Raw genomic sequence first — 25,097 nt, 5'->3', positions numbered from 1 at the left:
AGACATCTATAGAACACTCCACCCAAATAGGAAAGAATACACCTTCTTCTCTGCAGCTCATGGAACCTTCTCGAAAATTGACCACATACTTGGAAACAAAGGAAACCTCCACAGATACAAAAAAATATCAGTGTCCACCTGTGTCTTATCAGATCACCACGGATTAAAGTTAGAAGCCACCAACAAAGCTACCCCCAGAAAGCTGGCAAACTCATGGAAACTGAACAGTCAACTACTGAACCACACCTGGGTCAAGGAAGAAATTAAGAAAGAAATTAAAGTCTTCCTTGAATTTAATGAAAACAAAGAGACAACATACTCAAACCTATGGGACACGATGAAAGCAGTGCTAAGAGGAAAGTTCATAGCACTAAGTGCCCACTTAAAGAAAACGGAGAAAGCATACATTGGGGACTTAACAGCACACCTGAAAGCTCTAGAAAAAAAAGAAGCAGACGCGCCCAGGAGGAGTAGAAGACTGGAAATAATCAAACTGAGGGCAGAAATCAACAAAATAGAAACACAGAAAACAGTCCAAAGAATCAATGAAACAAAAAGTTGGTTCTTGGAGAAAATCAACAAGATTGACAAACCCCTATCCAAACTAATTAAACGACAGAGAGAGAACACGCAAATAAATAAGATCAGAAATGAAAAGGGGGACATAACCACAGACACAGAGGAAATTCAGAGAATCATTAGATCTTACTACAAAAGCCTGTATGCCACAAAACTGGAAAATGCAAAAGAAATGGACACTTTTTTAGATAAGTACCATATACCAAACCTAAACCAAGACCAGGTGAACGATCTAAATAGACCTGTTAGTCGCGAAGAATTAGAAACAGTTATCAAAAATCTCCCTTCCAAAAAAAGCCCAGGGCCAGATGGTTTCAATGCAGAATTCTACCAGAACTTCCAAGAAGAACTAATACCTATACTTCTTAATGTATTTCACAATATAGAAACAGAAGAGTCATTGCCAAATTCCTTTTATGAAGCTACAGTTACCCTGATACCAAAACCACACAAAGACCCAACCAAGAAAGAGAATTACAGGCCTATCTCACTCATGAACATCGACGCAAAAATTCTCAATAAAATACTGGCAAACCGAATCCAAGAACACATTAGAAAAGTTATCCATTATGATCAAGTAGGCTTCATTCCAGAGATGCAGGGCTGGTTCAACATACGCAAATCTATCAATGTAATCAACCATATAAATAAACTGAAAGAAAAAAACCATATGATCATTTCATTAGATGCTGAAAAAGCATTCGACAAAATTCAACACTCCTTTATGATAAAGGTCTTGGAGAGATTAGGGATACAAGGGGCATACCTAAATATAATAAAAGCTATTTACAGCAAGCCGACAGCTAACATTAAATTAAATGGAGAAAAACTCAAAGCCATCCCACTAAAATCAGGAACACGACAAGGATGTCCACTCTCTCCATACCTCTTCAATATAGTGCTTGAAGTTCTAGCAATAGCAATAAGACAACATAAGGGGATCAAGGGGATCCGTATTGGAAAGGAAGAAGTTAAGCTTTCATTATTTGCAGATGATATGATAGTATACATAACCGACCCCAAAAACTCTACCAAAGAACTCCTACAGCTGATAAACACCTTTGGTAATGTGGCAGGATACAAAATCAACTCCAAAAAATCAGTTGCCTTCCTATACACTAAGGATAAGGAAGCAGAGAGGGAAATCAGAGAAGCATCACCTTTCACGATAGCCACAAATAGCATAAAATACCTTGGGGTAACTCTGACCAAGGAAGTGAAAGATCTATTTGGCAAGAACTTTAAGTCTTTGAAGAAAGAAATTGAAGAGGACACCAGAAAATGGAAGGACCTCCCTTGCTCTTGGATTGGGAGGATCAACATAGTAAAAATGGCAATTCTACCAAAAGCAATCTATAGATTCAACGCAATCCCCATCAAAATCCCATCAAAATTCTTCACAGATCTGGAGAAGACAATAATCAACTTTATATGGAAAAACAAAAAACCCAGGATAGCCAAAACAATCTTATACAATAAAGGATTGTCTGGAGGCATTACCATCCCTGACTTCAAACTCTATTACAGAGCTACAGTACTGAAAACGGCTTGGTACTGGCATAAAAACAGAGAAGTCGACCAATGGAATAGAATAGAAGACCCTGACTTTAGCCCACAAACCTATGAACACCTGATTTTCGATAAAGGAGCTAAAAGTATACAATGGAAAAAAGAGAGCATCTTCAACAAATTGTGCTGGCAAAACTGGAAGTCAATCTGTAGAAGAATGAAAATAGATCCATATATATCACCATGCACAAAACTCAAGTCCAAATGGATTAAAGACCTCAATATTAGTCCAAACACACTGAATCTGATAGAAGAGAAAGTGGGAAGTACTCTACAACACATGGGCACAGGAGAACACTTCCTACGTACAACCCCAGCAGCACAAACACTAAGGACATCATTGAATAAATGGGACCTCCTGAGACTGAGAAGCTTCTGTAAAGCAAAGGACACTGTCACTAAGACAGAAAGGCAACCCACTGACTGGGAGAAGATCTTCACCAACCCCGCAACTGACAAAGGTCTGATATCCAAAATATACAAAGAACTCAAGAAAGTAGACCGTAAAAGGTTAATCAATCCAATTATAAAATGGGGCACTGAGCTGAACAGAGACTTTTCAACAGAAGAAGTTCAAATGGCCAAAAGTCACTTAAGATCATGCTCAACTTCCTTAGCAATCAGGGAAATGCAAATCAAGACAACATTAAGATACCATCTTACACCGGTCAGAATGGCTAAAATCAAAAACACCAATGATAGCCTCTGCTGGAGAGGTTGTGGAGAAAGGGGCACTCTCATCCATTGCTGGTGGGAATGCAAACTTGTGCAACCACTTTGGAAAGCAGTGTGGCGGTTTCTCAGGAAAGTCGGGTTCAACCTACCTCTTGACCCAGCAATACCACTATTGGGAATATACCCAAGAGATGCCCAAACATACAACAAAAGTATATGCTCAACTATGTTCATAGCAGCATTGTTTGTAATTGCCAGAACCTGGAAACAACCTAGATGTCCTTCAGTGGAAGAATGGATGAAGAAAGTATGGAATATATACATATTAGAGTACTACTCAGCAGTAAAAAACAATGACTTCTTGAATTTTGCATACAAATGGACGGAAATTGAAAACACTATCCTGAGTGAGGTAAGCCAGACCCAAAAAGAGGAACATGGGATGTACTCACTCATATTTGGTTTCTAGCCATAAATAAAGGACATTGAGACTATAATTCGTGACTCTAGAGAAGCTAAATAAGAAGGTGAACCCAAAGAAAAACATATAAGCATCCCCCTGAATATTAACCTTCATCAGGCGATGAAAGAAGACAGAGACAGAGACCAACATTGGAGCACTGGACTGAAGTCTCACGATCCAAAGGAGGAGCAGAAGGAGAGTGAGCACGAGCAAGGAACTCAGGACGGCGAGGGGTGCACCCACACACTGAGGCAATGGGGATGATCTATCGGGAACTCACCAAGGCCAGCTGGCCGGGGACTGAAAAAGCATGGGACAAAACCGGTCTCGCTGAACATAATGGACAATGAGGACTACTGAGAACTGAAGAACAATGGCAATGGGTTCTTGATCCTATTGCATGTAATGGCTTTGTGGGAGCCCCGGTAGTTTGGATGCTCACCTTAATAGACCTGGATGGAGGTGGGTGGTCCTTGGACCTCCCACAGGGCAGAGAAACCTGCTTGCTCTTTGGGCTGAGGAGGAAGGAAGACTTGATTGGGGGAGGGGGAGGGAACGGGAGGTGGTGGCGGGGAAGAGGCAGAAATCTTTAATAATTAAATTAATAAAAAAAAAATAAATAAAATAAATAAAAAAAAAAAAAAAAAAAAAAAAGAGCTAGTTCCAGGACAGGAACCAAAAGCTACAGAGAAACCCTGACTCGAAAAATCAAAAAAAAAAAAAAAAAATTAGTCTCGGCTGTGTGGTGGTGGTGCACACCTTTAATCCTAGCACTCGGGAGGCAGAGACAGGTGGATCTCTCTGAGTTTGAAGCCAACGTGATCTTCAGAGCAAGTTCCAGGACAGACTCCAAAGCTACAGAGAAACCCTGTCCCAAATTCCGCTCTCCCCCCCCAAAAAAAACAAGTAAAAATAGTCTCAACTTTCTCATCACCAAACAAAAGAATAAATTGGCAAGGTAATTTATAAGCTTTTCCTACAATGAATACATTAAGCATCACATTTTATCCCATTAATATAGATAATTTTATTATCAATTTTAAGTATTTATTTTAAAATAAATTAGGGAGAATGTGGGCAATATTACCACTACCGTATTTTGAATTAGAAACTAAGGATGGAAACATTTAAGCAATTTGTTCAAGGTTCAGCAGGTGAACTAGATCATAAAGCAGGGGCCCTAACAGTCTTTATGTTTGCTTACATGCCTGAATATGACAACCCAGTCACTAGCACATGCTGTTGAAACACAGATGTATTTTAAAAGGCAGTTCTAACGTTTCAACTTTTATTCACAACATTAAGACCAAAAAGAAAAAAAAATCAGGCTGAGTGATGATGGCACATGCCTTTAATCCCAGCATTTGGGATGCAGGGACAGGTGGATCTCTGAGTTCGAGGCCAGCCTGGTCTACGGAGATAGTTCCAAGACAGCTAGAGCTTTTACACAGAGAAACCCTGTCTAGAAAAACGAAAAACAAAAACATAAACAAAGAAAAACAAAACAAAAATCCACGAAAAATTTTTTTTGAAAAGGGACTAAAACATCACATTTGGCCTTTGCTTTCTCCCCTTATGTTCATCTCTGTGATGAGGATGCTAGGTGTAACGTAAGCGACTGAAGTGCCAGCTAGAGGTGGCCCATGCTTTTAGTACCAGCACTCAGGACATAGAGGTAGGCAGATCTCTGTGAGTTCAAGACCAGCCTCGTCTATAGAACAAGCTTCAGGATAGCCAGGGCTTAACACAGAGAAACCCTGTCTCAAACGAGAGAGAGAGAGAGAGAGAGAGAGAGAGAGAGAGAGAGAGAGAGAGAGAGAGAGAGAGAGAGAGAGAGAGAGGACACTAAAGGGGACATCAGAGAAGAAAGTACAGGAAGGGAACAGGATGTGCCAGACATTCACCATCAGAGTCTCCCTGGATTGAATGGGAGGATTTCCAGTCTGACTTGACTCAAAGAATGGCCCATAAACTGTTTTGTAGGATCTTTGTTTTATGGTTTTTGAGACAATGCAGGAATTCAGATGGGGGCTGACAGTTAATCTTAGCTCAGGTCCCGTGGCCTGCGTTTATTGAGTGGAGAGGAATGCTGTAATTACTTTGCTAGCTACTTGTAAACTGGAATGTGTAAAATGCTCGAGAGCCTCTACACCAGCCCTTTAATGTTTTGAAGCTGTTCTCAAAGAAATCATGTTTGTGCTTGTCATTTGAACCTTAGCCAAGAAAGTCCTATGGAACAGAGGTGAATACTGTCTGCTCTAAAAGGATTGTAAATGCTGACTTTTTTAATGACACATTAATAAGATTATTTTATGTTACCTCTTTTATTTCCCAGTAAAGAAAATTAGAAGGGCAAATCCTTTTGTTGAAATTTTAATAGTCTGTAGAAAAGGCCAAAGTGCATACATATGCACATTTATACACATACACATAAAAACATATACACACACATATAAACATATACACAATCACCTATAGTATACACACATACACCTATACTATACACACACATACACCCATACATGTGCAAACTCATATGCACACACATATACACACACATAAGCCACATACATGTATATAAACACACATGCATACATACACACATAGATACACATAAACACATATACATCCCAGGATGATGAAAACCTCAGGAATCCATTAAAGCATCTCATTTCTCCCTTCTGCTTCTGGATTTTGTTTTGTATTTCTGATAAATGTGAAGCCTCAATACATTCAGATACAGGAAGCCTAGGAAACACATCATCCAAAAGTAAGATATGAATATGAACCTTGATTTAACAAACTGATCCAAACTATTTAGTGACAGTCAGAAATCATAGTTAGTTTTTAGGTCAGTGTTATCATTGACGTTTCAAAAGTCCCCATGTGTACTAAAATGCTTGCAAATGAAACTGTATTATGTGTGGGTTAACTCTTTGCTGTTAAATCATTCCGCATTAAGTGTGGGGTACTGGCAAGGGGCTTATAGACAAAAGTGGGTGGCCTGAGCTGAAATTGTTGATGTCAGGTGTTCATAAACAGTGGTTCGCTTTATTAGTCCATCTGCTTCTCTGTATGTTTAAACTTTGCTCAACCAGAGCTTATCTCAGAGAAGATTCCAAAAGTTCTAATTCAAACCAAAGCTCCTGTTAGAAACACATAAGTGTGGTGTTTTTCCCTAGTAAGTGGGTCTTCCCTGCAGATGTATCTGCTCTGGTAATCTTGAAAGTCCCAGCTTGCTCTTTGGGAGTCCAGCTCACCTTCTCTGAAGGGGAGTCAGTAGTTTCACTAGCCAGATGCCACCTGGGACCTCAGCAATGGGAGCTGTGGGGTGGGGAGGGAGGGTAGAGCTGTGAGGAGGGAGGGAGGAATTGGTGAGTCCACCACTTGCATCATCCCACCAACCTGGGTACACCCTGACAAACATGTAGAGAAAATATAAATTTAAAAAAAAAAAAGCTGGGAAGAGAATTGTTTTTGATTGTGTATTTGGAAGGAGAAGCAGACTAGAACTGTAAGTTTTTACAGTGCCGTCTGATAGATGTTACTAAGCCACAGCCATGTTTGCATTTCCTTCCTTCCTCCCTCCCTCCCTTCCCCCTCCCCAGTCTCCTTATCTTAAATGCCCTTTTTCTGAGAGGAGAAAATGTTTGCTGTACATGCTGGCTTTGAATGTTGAGGGATGGAGGGCAAACTCCCTTTCCAAGACAGAGCATTACTCTGCCGCTAGAACTAAAGCAGGGACAAGGAGGGCAGCCCCTCCTCCCTTGGCCTTTCACCAACTGCAAAGCCCTGTGGAAAGTTGCTAATGAGTTCTTTACCATGTGACCCATGACAGGAGGATGCTGTGGAAATACGTCCGGTACCGGAGTGTCCTAAGGAACATCTGGGCAACAGGATATTGGTCAAGGTGCTGACTCTGAAGTAAGTATCAGACTACTGCCCTTGCCGGGCGGTGGTGGCGCACGCCTTTAATCCCAGCACTCGGGAGGCAGAGGCAGGCGGATCTCTGTGAGTTCGAGACCAGCCTGGTCTACAAGAGCTAGTTCCAGGACAGGCTCCAAAACCACAGAGAAACCCTGTCTCAAAAAGCCAAAAAAAAAAAAAACAAAAACAAAAAAACAAACACCTTATCAGACTACTGCCCTGATGGCCACCTTGACCTTTCCATGAAACGATGCCTGCATTATCAGCCCTGGAGCCAGGAAGGTTCTCCCAGTAGAGGGAGCACTGTGGTAATGGAAAGAGTAGAGCTTAGAGTTGACTAGACCTGGTTCTATTTGTGCCAAGCCTTTGACAACCAATCTTCTATGATATGGAAAGCAAACACAGGTGTCTAGAAAAGTTAGGCATAAAAGGATATTGTTCCTTTTTTTCATTAAGAGAAACAGCTATGGGTTGGAGGTGTAACTAGGTGGAATATTTGCCTAGCATGTGCAAATTTGAGACGCTCAGTTTGATCCCTGTCTTAAATTGGGTTACTACTGCTGTGATGAAACACCATGCACAAAAACAAGTTGGAAAGGAAAGGGTTGATTTGGCTTATGCTTCCACATCCATAGTCCATCAGTGAAGGAAATCAAGGAGGGAACTCAAACAGGGTAAAATACTGGAGGTAGGAGCTGATGCTGAGTCCGTGGAGGGCTACTGCTTGCTAGCTTTCCCCATGGTTTGCTCAGTCTGCTTTCTTACAAAAACCAGGACCACCTGCCGAGGGGTGGCCCCATTCTCTCCTTCCAGTCTGTGTCAAGTTGACATAAAATTAACCTGCACAATTCCCTAACACCACAAATAAATCAAATGAATGAGTAATTATAAAAATAGCGTTGAAGCCGACAGTGCTCTAGAAGTTCAAGCTTGTTCATAAACTCTTGCGTACGTGAACAAAATATTGCATAGTAAAATATTGTCATTACAAAATGTACATACATGAGAAAGTGTAAAGAATGAAATAAGTAAAATACTTCAGTACTTTCTTCATGCACCCCAGTGCCTGCATGCTCCCCCAGAGTGCCTGCAAGCCACTCTTTGTCTCCACAGACTGAAGAGATTAGCTCTTCCACTTTTTCAAATCACAGGCATTTTTTGAGGATATAGGAGATGTACCTCAGTGGTAGAACATGTGCTTAGCATGAGCAAAGACCTGGTTTCCTACTGTAAAGAGTACATAAACCAAGCATTTTTCACACATGGTTAGGACCATCTACTAGTCAGTGTGAGGCTCGCTTCCATAGTTCACAGTTTGTGATTAGACATCAGACCAGATGACCTGCCCTATGATTCTGATATGCTGCCTCCCTGGTTCTGCTCCACAACTCATGCAGTGTCCAGTGCTGGCCTCGTTTTATCCCTTTAGCCAATTCCTTAGGGTAGGCGTCAGGGCCTTTCGTCTGCACTGTTGTCTGCCACACACACCCCTACGATACACTTGTGTTCAGGAAATCTGCACCGCTGTCTCCATACTCACCCCATTGTACAAATTTTAATTGGTCTTAATAATAAAATCCTGGAGTCAGATATAAGGGTAAATGCTGAAAGTTCAGAGAAGCAGAGCAGCCAGCCACTAGTCCTTACCTCTACTGAATCCTCAGACCAAATGGGGTATCTTGTCTCTAGGAATCCTTAGACTGGATGCAATGCGCTCCTTTCTCTTTCTGCCTTATATTCCTCTCTTTGCTCAGCCATATCCCTTCCTGTGTCCACCTCACTAGTGTTGGGATTAAATGTATGTGATTCCTAAGTACTGGGATTAAAGGTATGAGCTACCACTGCCTGGCTCTGTTTCTCTTTTAGACTGGATCAATCTAGTGTAGTCCAGGGTAGCCTTGTACTCACAGAGATCCATCTGCCTCTGCCTCTGCCTCTGCCTCCTGAGTGCTGGGATTAAAGGTGTGTGCCATCACTGCCTGTCTGACCTCTATGGCTAACTAGTGGCTTAGCTCTGCACTCTGATCTTCAGGCAAGCTTTATTTGTTAGATTACAAACAAAACATCGCCACACACTCCCATGATATACTTGGGTTTAGGAAGTCTGCACACAAGCTGGCAGTGAAGCCACCAGTTCTCTAGAATCAGTTCCTGCTTGTTCGTGAACTCTTGACAGTGCACGCATGCACACAAAGTACTGCATATTAAAATATTACCAATATAAAACGTACATAAGTGAGGAAAGTGTAAAGAATGAAATAAGTAAAATACTTCGGCACTTTCTTCCTGCACCCCCGTGACATACTTGTGTTCAGGGATCTGCACTACTGTCTGCCACACTCACCTCCACTATATACTCAGTCAGGCTACCTTTAGACGCAGTGAGTTTGTCTCTGGGACTAGAGGAACTCCCCAAGGCTGACTGTCCTCAAGCCTTCCAGTCTTATCCAGTACATAAACTGCAGCAGCTGCTCTCACAGGTTGGGAAACTTGTCCTGCTAAGCTAGATATGAATTATTTAAAAATATGGAGTCACTTGAGTTTCTCTAATGAGAATTGTCAAGTCATTTTTAATGATGTTTTCCCAGCTCTTAAAGGAGAAATTAAATAGAATTGATATCTATAGCCAATGCCCTTGACCTGTTTAAGTGACTCAAGTGGTATTCATATTTGTGCACCCATGAGAGAAGAGGCAAACCAAAGAAATGATCCTAACTACAAACTGGAGAAAAGAAAGAAATTTTAGAAACTTTGAATGTGATAATATGAATAGTAAAACTAACAACGGTATGGAAGAAGACACACTTTAGCATTGGTGTTGATCTGTGAGGTTCTGTCTATAATAGCATAGAGTTTACTAGCTAGGACATTTCTAATGGTGTTTTCATCTCTGTCACCATTCCTGCTTTGCTTTTGGGAAATAGATAAAGCCTCAAGGACACTGGTGCCAATTCTGAAAATTCTGAGTAGCAAGAAAAAAATAGTGACCATGAAATATTTTTCTGCTTTGTGATGTTTTTCTGTCAAATTAGTGGCTACACATGAATCTACTGATATTTTAAATATCATCTGCCACTTCATGGCCCCTCAGTCAGCACCTGTGATCTGGCCGATCTTCTGGTCCTGTGGCCAACGCCCTGCCATGGACACGATATGTAGGTTAAGATTAGACTTTATTATTCTATTTCTTAATAATACTCAGAAGTTAAAGGCTAGGGTGAAAACCTACTAGCTAAGAGAAGCTGAGTAGCAACTAGCTGACCTTGCTTTATGGCCAGAGATGCATCTCTTCCCTCATCCCAGGACCAAGAGGACGTCCAAACTCTAGTCCTTACCCTTTCCTTCCTGTGAGTCGTCTCTATCCAAACTTCTGGATTCTCTATGGACAATTCCAGTCAGTCAGTTGCTGGCTCTACCCCCTGATTAGGTATAACTTTATTGGGCAGTCTCAGAAGTGTCAGGGTGCAATCAAATTATCCCACAACAGTATTTAAGGTAGGGGAATCTTTAAATTTAAAATGTAATGCCCTTATACATAAAGTAACCTCCATTCAGAGGACTCTCTTTAGCATTGGAACTTTATACACTAAATCATGCCAAGGAGTGGTCTTAATACACTTTGGGAGGCCTCCCATAACTGTCTGCCCCAATGGATTCTGCTCCAATAGGGTCTCCCAGGTGGACCCAGGGCTCCTGCACGGTTGTCTCAGATGCTGGTGTCTGAGGACCACACCTGGAAAAACAATGGTAGAAAAAGCCATTGCCCTCTGCTTAAAAGAGAGAGCCTCGCAACCTGCCTCTGAAGTTCCTAGCTTGGTGGCCTTTGCCAAGTAGCTTCATTTCTCTGCATCCCCCCTTCCCTGTAGCAGGAGTGTGGTCTCTGCACTATGTGACTGGGAAGAGGAAAGGGGTTGGCAGTCTGAGTTGAACCACACTGGAACTATAAGGCATCATAGTGGACTTCTTCTCTTCCCTAGTCCACAAGAACCTAGCGCTCGCTACCAGTCTATCACACGGCAGTGCTCAGACCCTTGGCCTGTCACAGAGTCCATGCTTAAGTACAGACTGGGCCTGCCAGGAGACATGGAGACATGCTCAGCACAGCAGGCCCTCAATTAAAGTTCTATTTCCTGCCAGGCATGTCGGATCATGCCTGTAATTCCAGCACTAAAGAGGCAGAGGCAAGGGGATCACAGTAGTTTCTAGGGCCAGCTTGAGCTACATAGCAAGACTCCCATCTCAAAAAGCTGAAAAAAGAAAAAAAAATGCTATTTTTCTGACAGGAGAAAGAATGAGAATAGGCATTTGCAGTGTGTGTCACAGATGCGTGTAACAAAGTCCACATTTTTGATGTGCAGTTCAGTGGTGTTGAGTGCAAGAACGGTTTTGTACAACGATCACCACCATTCATTTCTAGATGTTTCTATCTTTCCAAAGTAGGACTCAACACTAATCTCCATGACCCACTCCCCCCATCTCCCGACAACCGTGCATTACCTTCTAGCTCTTAATTTGACTGTATAAATACATCCCATAAGTGGAATAGTACTTGTCCTTTCCAAATGGGTTTATTTCATGTAACATATCATATATATGCATGCAACAGAGCATTTTATATGCCCAGTTGAATATTTCTGTACACATGCAATGTGTTTCCCTTCTTCTGATGGTAGATGTAGGGGTTTGCTGTGGTATGTGATACTGCTGCTGCCTGGTTTTCTATATATGTTACGTATATTGCCTTAACATGATCCTTAAGACCTGCTTGAAAATGGGAAAGGCAGTGTTCTTTCCTTACTTTGCAGGTAAACAAATAGAATTAGAAAAGTTAGGAACAGGTGGTAGCAGAGGGAACACATCCCAGCTTTGTTTGACACCTTGTCCATGAGTATACCAGTATTCCAAATTATCTCATCACCGAAGATGCCATGGATCAACTAACCCTTTTGTCTGCCTAAAAAGGCCTCTTTGGGGAAGAACTATATGATAGTAAGCCAAGCCCCTCACATGTGCCTTGAAAGAAAATCTGCCCTCATTTGCATGGCTTCTGAGGCAATAACAGTCCAGCAATTTTACTGGTCCTGCCAGTAGGCAGTGTCCAAAGTCATGGGTTGTTAAACTGAGACACTTGGAAAGCACAAGTTTACCTATATTTTACATATATGTATAACATGGCAGAATTAGTTTGTGGGTCTTTTCTTAAAACGTATGATTTCAGGAAGAATCAGCAGTCAGGGTTAATATGAAAGGCTTCTAGTTCCAGTTTTGGTGGGGTGTCTGGTGTGTGTGTGTGTGTGTGTGTGTGTGTGTGTGTTTGTGTGTGTGTTCAGAGCCAAACCTAGAGCCTGTGTAAGGTAGGCAAGTGCTCTTCTACAATAAATCCCTGGTCCAAGGCCAGGGCACCTCAGTATTTGCCATGTGCTGAATCCCTTCCCTTCCCTCCCCTGTCCTCATTCTATCTCAAGTGAACAGCCTTTCACAGCAGCTAGGACCAGCCACACATTCATTGGCATTATGGCCCAGTCAGCATCTTAATGTTCTACTGTAAGTCTAAGGAGAAGCAATTCAATATTTCCTTTTTAACCTTCTAAAAAGTCTTGTTCATTGGAATTGAATAGTAGACCTTTGGAACTTTTCATTTATTTATTACTTTTTAATTATGTATACATGTTGAGGAGGGGGCACATGCATGTGAGCCCAGGTGCCTGCAGAGGCAAGAAGAGGGTGCTAGCTCTCCTGGAACTGGGGTTACAGGAGGTTGTGCATTTCCTGCTGTTGGTTCTGGGAATCAAACTAGGGTTCTCTACAGGAGCAGTACTGACTTTTAACTGCTGGGCCATCTTTCCAGCCCCAAATGGTAGAGATTTGATATCAGCAGAAGAATGTGAGCAAGTCCATTGCCTATGAGATAGAGACTATTCTCTAAAACATGGCAGCTACACGAGGAATGAAGAGTACCTGTCTAGGATTGTGAGTCCCCAGCATGCATATGAAGCAGTGTTTTGGATCAGACTAAAATTCCATTCAGCTCATTCTCTTGCTGTACCACTAACAAGCATTTTCGTAAAGCAAACATTTTCAAGAGAATGTAATCTCCACCATGACCTCAGATGATCTGGAATTTTCCATTAACTTCTCATAATTTTTCCATTAGTATCTGTGTATTTTCTCACATTGGTGGCATTATCCCTATATTCCTGGAATCATGTTCACATTTTTTAATGATTTTATATATCCATGCACTTGTAGAACATTCAAACTTATCCAGGCTAGAACCTCATTGATTTCTCTCTCTCTTTCTCTCTCTGACAGGTTTGAGATTGAAATTGAGCCACTGTTTGCCAGTATTGCCCTGTATGACGTGAAAGAAAGGAAAAAGGTATGAAAATCAAGAGCCCATCTCATGCATCCCACATGATTCTTTGGGTTCATGTTTTCAACCTCACTTCTGTGTAGCAGTAAAGCACATCAGGTGCGTGTGTGTGTGTGTGTGTGTGTGTGTGTGTGTGTGTGTAGGGGTGTGTGTTGCAGGGGTAAATGCTGATGTGTGTGTGTGTATATAGCGGTGTGTGCTATGTGGGTAAGTGTGTATGTGTATTTTCAGGTATATGAATCCCCAGCATTTAGGAGAAGATACTGACTGATTCTAAGAGCTCACTGGCCAGCCTGTCTAGCTTAACCTGTGAGCTTCCAGTTAAGTGAAAATCCAGTCTTAAGGCAATAAAGTAGAAGGCAAAAGAGCATCCTTCTCTTTCTTCTGCATGTAACACACACACAACCAAAACAAACAAAAACACAGACAAACACACACATACGGAAGGGGGGAGAACTAAATGGGTTCATTGTGAATGGCAGATACCATGTGTAGCAAATATCTAAATTGAAATATCTAATTGATAGATTCACTGCATGGTGAAGATATCACCAACTATAAACTATTTTTCCATTGAAAGAATTCAGTGGCCCAAGATTCCTCCTTGAGGTTTTTGATGTTCTGTAGTTTAGACGTTTGTAACCCCAGCAGGATGACAGTCATGCTTCTGCCATTCTTCACCTGTAGCTGGCTGCACTGAAGGAAATGTGAAGCTCTGAAACAACATAATAGATGGACTTGGTATTAATGAAGAGATTAGATGTCAAAACAAACAGGTCTTGGGGGCTGGAGAGATGGCCCCGAAGTTAAGAGCACCAGCTGCTTTTTCAGAGGGCCTCAGTTCCCAATATCCCCGTGGTAGCTCATGACCATCTGTAACTCCAGTGCTAAGATGTCTTCTTCTGGCCTCCATGGGCATTGCATGCACATGGTATACAGACATACATTCAGACAATATGCCTATACACATAAAGTAAAATAAATAAAAAAATTAGGTCTCAGTTGGTTTCAGCAGCAGTTCTCAGGGCTGGAGGACTGGGTTAGCAGGTAAGAGCACTTGCACGGAAGTGATGAGGACTGGACTTCAAATCCCAGCATTCATAACAAGCCAGGTTCCCCACAAACACTTGGAACCCCAGCTCTGAGGCAGGTGGAGACAGAAGATTGTTGGCTTCTAGTCTATGTGGGTACATGTGCACGCGCGCATGCACACACACACACGTGGTTCAAGAGTGATCTTGTCTTGAAGGAATAGGCAATGAATGATGAAAGAGGATTTAACACTGTTTCCTAGCTTCTGTCTGCAACACAGGTACTCACACACATATGTGCATATAAATAAATAAGTATATAAATACATAAATAAAAACAGCAATTCTCAGACTTTCACGTGCACAGAATCATCTAGAACACAGGATCAAGCACAGGTTCTAAGACCCCATCACCAGGTTTCTGTCCCTTTAAGTCTGGGTGACTGTTCACTCTTGTAGTACCTTTAGACCAAGAATAGAACAGCTCTGACTAACTGCTCCCATTGCTGCTCATTTTCAGATCTCAGAAAATTTCCACTGTGACCTGAACTCTGACCAGTTTAAAGGGTTCCTGCGAGCTCACACACCCTCAGTTGACCCATCGAGTCAGGCGAGGTCTGCAGTGTTCTCAGTCACCTATCCCTCCTCAGACATCTACCTGGTCGTCAAGGTAATTACGCACAATCCACGCCGCATGTTGCGGCGTTCGTGTTGTCACGTTGTCTGTGAGGTTGGGTTGTTTCCTTCTTAGCAATTCTTCCCTTTCAAGTGACTTCTGTGTGGACACCAGAGAGACCAGGGTTGGAGTTCTTGCAGCCCTAGGTTGCGATCCTGATTGTGTGGTCAGAAACTTTGAAGTCTTCTGTGACTCAGGCTTCCTGAGACTTGGTTCCTCATCTGTGCTGTAGAAAATGAGTTGTCACAGCTACAGATAAAGCCTGGCCCTTCCTAACTAAGGAGATCACCCTCAGCCATCCTGGTGTGGAAGGTTGCCATGGTGAAAGGAACACAAGCTTTCAAACAGTCCCGATGGTGTTCATGTTTCTCCAGGTCCCGCAGGGCAGCATCCCCAGTCTGGCCTCTGACAGACAGCTTGAGATGTGGGTGCACTTCCCAGCCCTCACTCTCTCTGTTATCGCAGAGCATGTGTCCAGTGAGACTCAAGATCTGTGGGCTGTTATTCATAGACTTCACGGTATAAGTAGACTACACTTCACTGGAGACTGACCATATGAGAGCATTTTAATAGACCAGAGCTCTTCCCTACGTATTAAAGTGATTAGTTTGAATCTGATAACAAACATTGGGCATTTAACCATCTCCAGCCAATAGGTACACTTGTCGACTCTCTAAGGCAAAAATTTGGAAATATTTCAACACGAGTATACCCAGGCAGGCGTCTGATCTCATGGATCATCAGACTTGTATATTTGGAACATTTAGCTTGGTATCCTGTGCCTGTATCACTTGGATTCCCATGTGATCTGATAGTAGTGGATGTAGATTCCTAAGAATTCAGACAGCTTGGAGGGTACTTCCTTTATATTATTTCACAAAGATGATTATAGCCTGAAGGAACCTGTCTAGGGTTCCAAAAGTTTAAAATCCATGGCTGGGACTGGAAGGTACACCTTAAGGATCACAGATGACCAGGTCCAGGATTTCATCCCTAGGAACTGAAATAAAAAAAGAAAATGATAAAAAAAATTTTTTTTGGTTAAGAATAGTGTCTGTTTCTATTGTTGTAACCTCCCCATACTTCTCACTGTGGCATTGAATTCGACATATAGGAAAGCTTAATTTCAGCTATGACAGACCTGTTGTTAAATATACAATTTTCTTAATGGGCAACCAACAAAACCACACTAGTTCTAGAGCTAATTTTATTTGCAACTGTCCTTGATTTTTATTAACCTACAATAATTACCTAATAGTGGAAATCTGTTGGTTGCTACCACTGACTACATGTGTTCTCAGATTTTTGAATGTGGAGGTGTACTGACTTGACAGTAACAAACACATTCTAAGGTGTCTAGATATATTAAGAAATTTAGATCTACACTGGAAAGCATTCTTTGTTTGGTGCCTATTTGTCTTATAAGACCATCATTATAGCTGTTTTACCTCAAATACATAGTAAGTGGTGTTGTAATAGTTAGACAGCCCAGGTAGATGTCATGTGATAAAGGGGCTTCTCACTTTATTTTTGTTCTCAAGATGAACATCAAGATCTTAAGTAGGTTGGGTCAGCTAGTTCAGCTATCACAGGTATTACGGTGAGATATTGTTTCAGGCTTAAAGGCTTAGTTTGGGATTTTGAGTGTGTGAAAGGATTTGTTTCACATGTGAGGATGGGTGTGAACCTCAAGCTTTAAAAAAATGTTTCAAAATTGATAAGGTAGGCATTACACCCACCTCTCCTGGTTTAATAAGTACATTGGAAAGTGGCCTCTTTACCTTGAAACTCTCAGCTGTTTCTAATATGCCTAGACACATGAAGACTCACATGTTCTAGTTCACACAACTACACATCAGCCAGGAAGGACCATACATGAGGTGCTCATATCAGACAAAGTTCTCGTAAAGTCACTGTGACCCAATGCAGCAAGACCTAGACTCTCTTGGTTCTAAATTTTGAGGAGCCTTTCTAAGGGTTTCAGTTAAAGCCAAGGCATTGGTCCAGTCCTTGCCACAGAATCCCGAGTGAAAGATTCTTACCCAAACCCTTTTCTTCCTCTCTTTATCCCTTCTTTCCTCATTCCCTCCTTTCTTTCTCCCTGTGGTGCTGGGTATGGACTCTGCAGTCTTGTACAAGGAAAGCAAGGGCTCTGCCACTGGGCTCCAATCTCAACCTTGAGTCTTTTTTTAAAAAAAAATATTTATTTATTTATTATGTATACAACATTCTGTTTATGTGTATGCCTGCAGACCAGAAGAGGGCACCAGACCTCATTACAGATGGTTGTGAGCCACCATGTGGTTGCTGGGAATTGAGCTCAGGACCTTTGGAAGAGCAGGCAATGCTCTTAACCTCTGAGCCATCTCTCCAGCCCCCTTGAAAGAGTCTTAATCTCTACTCAAGATTTACGTTAAAGACCTTGTGTTTTGTTAGTGTTGTTTGGTTTGGTTCTTTAAGTCAGAGTTTCTCTGTGTAACCCTGGCTGTCCTAGAACTCACTCTGTAGACCAGGCTGGCCTTAAACTCCTAGTGATCCACCTGCCTCTGCCTGCTGAGTGCTGGGATTAAAGGTGTGCTCCACTACCAACAGACAAGACCTTGTTTTCATTATTTGAAATCATGGACTTTCAAACAAATTCTTCCATTTGTTCTGTGGGGTCCTGTTTGTGAGTTTTGGGAGAAGAGGAGCCATGTTTCTTGTGTTCACCACTATTCTCCCCAGAAGCTAACATAATGCAGACTTTTTAAATGAAAAATGAATGAATGCTGGTGGTGATTGGAAACACTGGTCAGTTTCTGGTTCAAATCCTTTTCACCCATGTTTCCAGTGGGCTTCATTTCTCAGAACCAGCCTTATGCTGCTGGCAGTGGGATGGACTTTTAAACAACTCTTTTGTAAAAAGAGACTCTCTACTGGGCCTACCCACTGAAGTTGAGCAGCTTTGTGCCACTTCCCCTGGAACTCCATTGAACACACCTCCATCAGTCGGATATTCAGATTTGAATAGTTTCTGCCTCACTTATAATGGTGCCTATTAAGAATGTGCCCACGGCATATGTTGACCAGATTTCTTCTTTGGAGTCTCAACTAATGACACAGGCTAATGGGCTAAGTCTTAGCACCTAAGGTCACTTATATTTTCCCTGAATAAAGAATTAGAACATCAGAAATTTCTCCCTTTCTTTCCCCTAAACATGGTGCCCATATTTATGACAATTGATTGTCAACACCTTAACTTGAAGGAAAATAGAAGCGGCTGCTTGGTAGGGCTAGCAGTCATTAGCGGAATGAGAAGACACACATCTCAAGACATTTCCTCTGTCCGTTAAACCCAGAGAAGGAGCCCCATCAGGAAATACAAGGGCACAATTATAGATGATTTATTCTGTTCATTTTTTCATTTTGTGGAAGGTTTTAGTTCCCAGCCTGACTTTCACAGAGACCATATCTCATTTTTACTTTGTAAGCAATAATAAAGAAAATGAGTCTTTCACTTCCTACATGTGTCTCCTGGGTTTTGTTTTATAAAATAACTTTTATTGCATTTTTATTGTGGATATACACGTTTATTGTTTAAAATAGAAACTTCTAATCAGCAATCGGAAGGAAATAAAAAAACACATAATCCCATCATATAAAAATTTACCATCATGTTACCATTTGCTGTTATCATCTTTTTAATATGTCTTGTTCTTGTTCTCCTCTGAAATTCTGTGATAGTCTACACACACACACATGTACATACTTATTGTGGGTTTTTTTTTTTTGAGACAGGGTTTCTCTGTGTAGCCCTGGCTGTCCTGAAACTTGCTCTGTAGACTAGGCTGGCCTCAAACTCAGAGATCTGCCTGCCTCTGCCTTCTGAGTACTGAGATTAAAAATGTGTACCACCAACCTCCAACTCTACAGTATATTTTTGTGTCTTAACATCGAAGAGCATGTAATGAACACCCTATGTCATCAAATATTATCATTAAACATGATTTTATGGTTGCATGGATCCCATTATATGAATATAACTCCCTCGTTTTGTTTTAATATTGTTTTTGTTGCTAGATTGAAAAGGTCCTTCAGCAGGGGGAGATTGCAGACTGCGCAGAACCCTACATGGTCATCAAAGAAAGTGATGGTGGAAAGGTACGGTCATCTAAGTACTGGTGACATCTGAGGATGAACAGATTTCCAAAGTGTTCCACAGAACAGTCAGTACTGTTAGACTATAATATTTCCCATCTGAAACATGAGTAAATTATATTTGCACAAGAGAGGAAAGAGAAACCAGTTACTAACCTGACAATAATTTAAAAGAAAAAAAATACATGATTGAACACACTAACGGTACACATGCCAGTGTGAACTCTGGCTCACACCAAGCTACACCTGTTGCCTTGGTTCCGAGGCTCTGGCTATACACAGATTGGGAGCATCGCCAAAGCCCCCAAAGCAGAAGAGGGTAAGAGTTCTGGCTTTTCTCAACAGCACAGGGTATTGTCTTATGCAGATTAGCAGTTGGGGACCAGCTGCAGCTTCTGTTCATCATAAATTAATTGGCACATGATAGGTCATAAAGCCATGAATAAGACTTTTCCCAGTACCAATATGCCCAAGTTCCCACGATGGTTTTTAAAATGTGGCCCTTTTAGAACTTATCTTGTTACCTTCAAATAGAATTGATTGAACTAAATAAAGGCAGATATTTGCATTTTAAAATCTGTGAGTACGAATTTAGGAAGATTCCTTGGAAGAACTCTCAACGACAATGAATGACATTCTTAGGAATAAGTAAGGATCTTTTTAGAATTACAAGACAGCTTTTATGAAGTAGATTCTCTTGGGCTTTGGTAGATGACATACTAGCATTTCTTTCCCAAGTTTTTCTCAGGCGAATACAAGTTATCTAGGTAAATGAAGTGTTTGCATGTTGGCTAGTGTAACAAGCCTAGGGCTTGTCTTCATAGCAGAAAATGTCGTCTGCTAACTGATTGATGTCCTTTTAAAAATTCTCTTCCTTCGGTAGCCTTTGCTTCCTTAGCAGCTGGACTTTCATTCTAAGCTGTTGCTTTCCTGTTGCCTTGCTGTAGCCACGTCCACCCCTCCCACCCCGCCCCCATCAGTCTTGTTGTTGTTGTCCCTAAGGTGCTGGCGTTTGTTTGTTTCATCTGTCTTTTCCCATCTACCTCCAGAGTAAAGAAAAGGTTGAAAAACTAAAACTTCAAGCTGAATCCTTCTGCCAACGTCTAGGGAAATACCGGATGCCCTTTGCCTGGGCCCCCATTAGCTTAGCAAGCTTCTTCAACGTCTCCACCCTTGAAAGAGAGAGCACTGACGCAGAGCCTGTGGCTGGTAAGATCTCCATCTGCAACGGGAAGTGCAGGGACCCCATTTACCAGCTTTGTGGTTATCTGCTCTTAGAACGGACTTGGGCGAACGGGAGAGTGTGGAGGTAGCTGAGAGGAAGGTCGTAAGTGGAGAACTGAACGGCATGGCTTGATCAGTGCCCCCCAATCAATTACCGTGAGCATTTATGGAGCCTTAAATATACTTTTATAGTAAGAACTTTGGGTGGACTTTTAAGGCTTTAAAAAGTTAATTTTTGGCCAGGTGCATGGCTTTAATCCCAGCATTCGAGAGGCAGAGGCAGGCATATCTCTGTGAATTCAAGGACAGCCTAATCTTACAGAGCAAGTTCCAGGACAGGTTCCAAAGCTACACAGAGAAAACCTGTCTTAAAAAGCCAATAAAAAGAAAAAAAAGTTAATTTTCAGTAACCTTCCCATCTCAGATATTAAAGTGCTGGAAAATAACCAGGACAAGTGGTGAGCGCCACATTGTGTTAAACAAAGGAACTGTGGTGGGCTCCCACGGAGAAGAGTCAGCACTGTTCAAAGCTCAGAAACGCAAAACTCAGCAAAATTTCTGGTCTCCTAAAGTCTATTTTGCCAATGAAAATAAGTACCAAAAGTAACCAAGTAACCAGTAGTTACTGTTCTTACTTGTTTCCCAGAATCCTCTTCTCATAAATGTGAACCAGTGACTTCTACAGTTAAGGGTGGAAGTGTCCAAGTGATTTTAGTTTTTTAATATACCCATACACAATACCCATGGTGGAGTTTCTGTTTTCCTAAACACTTTTGTATCCAGCAAGCATTTGAGGCTACCTTTGGACGTTTCCTACATTCCTTGGCTCTGCAACTTCTGAAATGCCGCCCTTTGCCGGGTGGAGGCCAAGGTGACTATTTCTGCTGCTGCTCTCCTGGAGTTACCGGTGTATAATCGCCAGTCAGAACTCCTGATTCCTTCTGATTGCCAGTAAACTTCACCCCCTTTGACCTTCACATCCAGTTTCTCTAAGGCGCCTGTTCTATTTATTGGTGTATTTGAAAGTGTGGGGAACTCAGAAGGCTTATGCGGCATGCCCAAGTCATTCAGGCCGAGGGCTTGCCAAGATGTCAGTTAGGTCTAAGGATAGTTTAACTTGAGCACTGAAGCTGATTTCCTAACCAGAGACCTGGTGCCTTCCATGGCGTTTAGGTAGCCAGTGCGCTCATTCAGTGTCAGTGTGAGAATTAGGCATGATAGACTGTTGAAGAGCTGTGCTTCCCAACAATGGACTGTTTGTAACAGACAGCCTAGACTTCCCGGAGTAAAAGACACAAGGTTTCAAGCTGGCTCTTCAGAAGAAACAAAAAATGAGGAAGCACTAGAGTTTGAGAGCCTCCACCCTGCCTCGTTCCCATTGGAAAGGTCAGTCAAGGCACTTAGGTTACCCAGTCCACATTAGTACAGAGGCAGATGAGATCCAGAATGTACCCAAGCTGGTTTGAGTCCCCAGTGCCTTCAGGGATGGGTGAGCGTGTGTGCTTCCCAGTGGAATGCAAGGGGAAAAGCTAGGCAAACACTGGGCTGACTCAACAGCCTAGCAGCAGACCCTGGACTGGTTGAGTTCCAGACTCCAGCAGGGTGACATCTGGCCATCTCTGTTCGCCAGCAGGAAGAAGGGTAGGGTCCTCTCCTCTTGTAAGAGTGTTGAGAACTGGCCGGGCGATGGTGGCGCACGCCTTTAATCCCAGCACTCGGGAGGCAGAGGCAGGCGGATCTCTGTGAGTTCGAGACCAGCCTGGTCTACAAGAGCTAGTTCCGGGACAGGCTCCAAAACCACAGAGAAACCCTGTCTCGAAAAACCAAAAAAAAAAAAAAAAAGAGTGTTGAGAACTTCAGGAGGGGGATTAAGAAAGGTTGAACACTGTGTAGGTAAAATTGCATTCTCAAGGACAGCTGGGTTCAGCAATAACTGGTGTGTGTTCCAATATGTTAGAATGACAATTGTTCTTCTTAAAGGGAGAAACTCTGTGGGTGAGCGGAGGAGTTTGTCCCAGACCAGGAGGTCTTCTGAGCGATCCCTCTCCTTGGAGGAGAATGGAGTTGGATCCAACTTCAAAGGCACCACCTTGGCCATCAACACCTTCTTCAAGCAGGTATCTGTCTGTGTTACAGTGCCACCAAGTTGGTCTTGTTTTAGTGAGGATGTCGGAGTCCAAAGGAGTAGCCTAGTGGGTAATGAGAGAAGTTAATTAGTGTCATCTGCTCAGCTGATTTGTTGCAGGGACTAGAGCCTATGCAGATGTGGCCCTGACCAGGCATCTGTCCCATGGTGGGCATGTAGAGGGTGGGGCTTATACCTGCCTTCTCTATTCAAGACAAAGGTGAAGACATTGAAGATGCTTTTCCCATCTTCGTATCTCTGAAGGAGGAAGCGCAGTCAGCATTGTTTCAGGGACTAAATGGAGTCTTAGCTGGTTGACGGAACAAGGCAGATGCCTGTGACCTTGGTCCCAAATGACATTTGGGGTGGAGGGAATCTTCTAAATGGCTGGTTCCCAGTCCAGGAGTCAGCAGCCTCCCCACTAACCCTGCATCTCTTGGCAGGAGGGAGATCGCCTTAGTGATGAAGACTTGTTCAAGTTTTTAGCTGACTACAAGAGGTCTTCGTCCTTACAGCGGAGAGTCAAGTCCATCCCAGGTATGCTCGGCTTTTCTTTAGCTTCTTCTTTCTGGTTTGCTTCTGTTGTTATGATAAAACATTCGTCAGAGGCAACTGAGAGTAGGAAGGGGCTTGTTGGGCTTTGTTCTTCCACACTGTAGTCCATCACAGAGGGAAGCCAGCTAATTGCTCAAGAGGATCCTGGATTCGGGAGCTGAAGCAGAGACCATGGAAGAAGGCTGCTTACTGGCTTGCTTCCAGGATCATGTTCAGCAGCTTTTCTTCTACAGCTTAGGCCCACCTGCCTAAGGGTGTTACCGCCCCCGATGGGGTGTGCTCTCACACACTAATTGACAATCAAAAAAAAAAGAGAGAAAAAAAACCTCACAGATGTGGCCATAGGTTAGTCTGATCCTGGCAACTCTTCTTTTGAGGTTCCCACTTCCCAGGTGACTCTAGGTCTGTGTCAAGTTGTCAACAGAAGCTAACTATGACACTCTTGAACTGTGTCCAAATGTTAACCTGTGGTTGACATTTCTTGTTTAATACTTTAATTTATTAAGCTGCCAAGGGCAATATAGATTTTTGCGTTTGAAGTTAAGAATCTAAATTGCTCTGGATTTTTGACAAATCTATTACTATTTTCTCATTCATAAAAGATGTATTCTGAAACAAAAGTTTGCTTTAGATTTGGTCTCTCAAATAATCCTATGATAATTGTTTGGACAGATCACCAGCCCTTTATCACACAAAATATTATATGGAAATCTAGTATTTAAAGAGAGAGCTGGAGCCGGGCAGTGGTGGTGCACGTCTTTAATCCCAGCACTCGGGTGGCGGAGGCAGGCAGATCTCTGTGAGTTCAAGGCCAGCCTGGTGTACAAGATCTAGTTCCAGGACAGGCTCCAGAGCTACAGAGAAACCCTGTCTCGAAAACCAAAAGAAAGAAAGAAAGAAAGAAAGAAGGAAGGAAGGAAGGAAGGAAGGAAGGAAGGAAGGAAGGAAGGAAGGAAGGAAAAAAGGAGCTGGCTGCTTTGGCAGTTGAAAAGACTTCCTTATCCTCAAGCAACAGCCCATATGTTATTTCTATAGCATCTTTGGTTGCCAGAGAACTTAACCCAAAGGCCACCAATTTTAATTCCTACCAATACCAGGGAGTTTGGGGTGTTTGTTTGTTTAACACATATAACTGTGGTGCAGTAGATCTGGACTGGACCTTCTAGTTCAGTGATTCTCAACCTTCCTAAGATGCGCCCCTTTAATACATTCCCCATGTTGAGTAAACCCCAACCATAAAATTATTTTATTGTTACTTCATCACTGTAATTTTGTTACTATTACGAATTGTAATGTAAATATCTGTTATGCAGGATATCTGATATGCAACCCCCTTAAAAGGGTGCAATTCACAGGTGAAGAGCCACTGTTCAGTAGTCTGTTCCTGTGGAGAACCACTGTTCTAGTCTGTTCCTGTGGAGAGCCACTGTTCTAGTCTGTTCCTAGTGGAGAACCACTGTTCTAGTCTGTTCCTGTGGAGAACCACTGTTCTAGTCTGTTCCTGTGGAGAGCCACTGTTCTAGTCTGTTCCTGTGGAGAGCCACTGTTCTAGTCTGTTCCTGTGGAGAGCCATTGTTCTAGATATTCCTAGTGGAGAGCCACTGTTCTAGTCTGTTCCTGTGGAGAGCCACTGTTCTAGTCTGTTCCTGTGGAGAGCCATTGTTCTAGATATTCCTAGTGGAGAGCCACTGTTCTAGTCTGTTCCTGTGGAGAACCGCTGTTCTAGTCTGTTCCTGTGGAGAGCCACTGTTCTAGTCTGTTCC

The 25,097-nt window shown here is 42.4% G+C and overlaps 1 protein-coding gene across 3 annotated transcripts in view; it reads left to right on the top strand.

Annotated features, from left to right (window-relative positions):
- Positions 1-25,097, top strand: part of Dock8 (dedicator of cytokinesis 8) — a 196,684-nt gene that overhangs the window by 80,233 nt on the left and 91,354 nt on the right. For 2 of the 3 annotated variants that reach the window (XM_057777797.1, XM_057777798.1), the window contains 7 exons: positions 7,125-7,210; positions 13,526-13,592; positions 15,138-15,287; positions 19,353-19,433; positions 20,480-20,639; positions 22,635-22,771; positions 23,223-23,316. In XM_057777797.1, the coding sequence (XP_057633780.1) occupies positions 7,125-7,210; positions 13,526-13,592; positions 15,138-15,287; positions 19,353-19,433; positions 20,480-20,639; positions 22,635-22,771; positions 23,223-23,316 (775 nt within the window). Of the gene's footprint in view, positions 1-7,124; positions 7,211-13,126; positions 13,184-13,525; positions 13,593-15,137; positions 15,288-19,352; positions 19,434-20,479; positions 20,640-22,634; positions 22,772-23,222; positions 23,317-25,097 lie in introns of those variants that run through there. The other variant, XM_057777799.1, reaches the window with a different exon arrangement.

The sequence above is a fragment of the Chionomys nivalis genome, chromosome 8, assembly GCF_950005125.1.
Source record: "Chionomys nivalis chromosome 8, mChiNiv1.1, whole genome shotgun sequence".
Taxonomy (NCBI): Eukaryota; Metazoa; Chordata; class Mammalia; order Rodentia; family Cricetidae; genus Chionomys; species Chionomys nivalis.
Note: the sequence above shows the minus strand (reverse complement) of the source record. Positions and strands in the feature narration are given on the sequence as shown.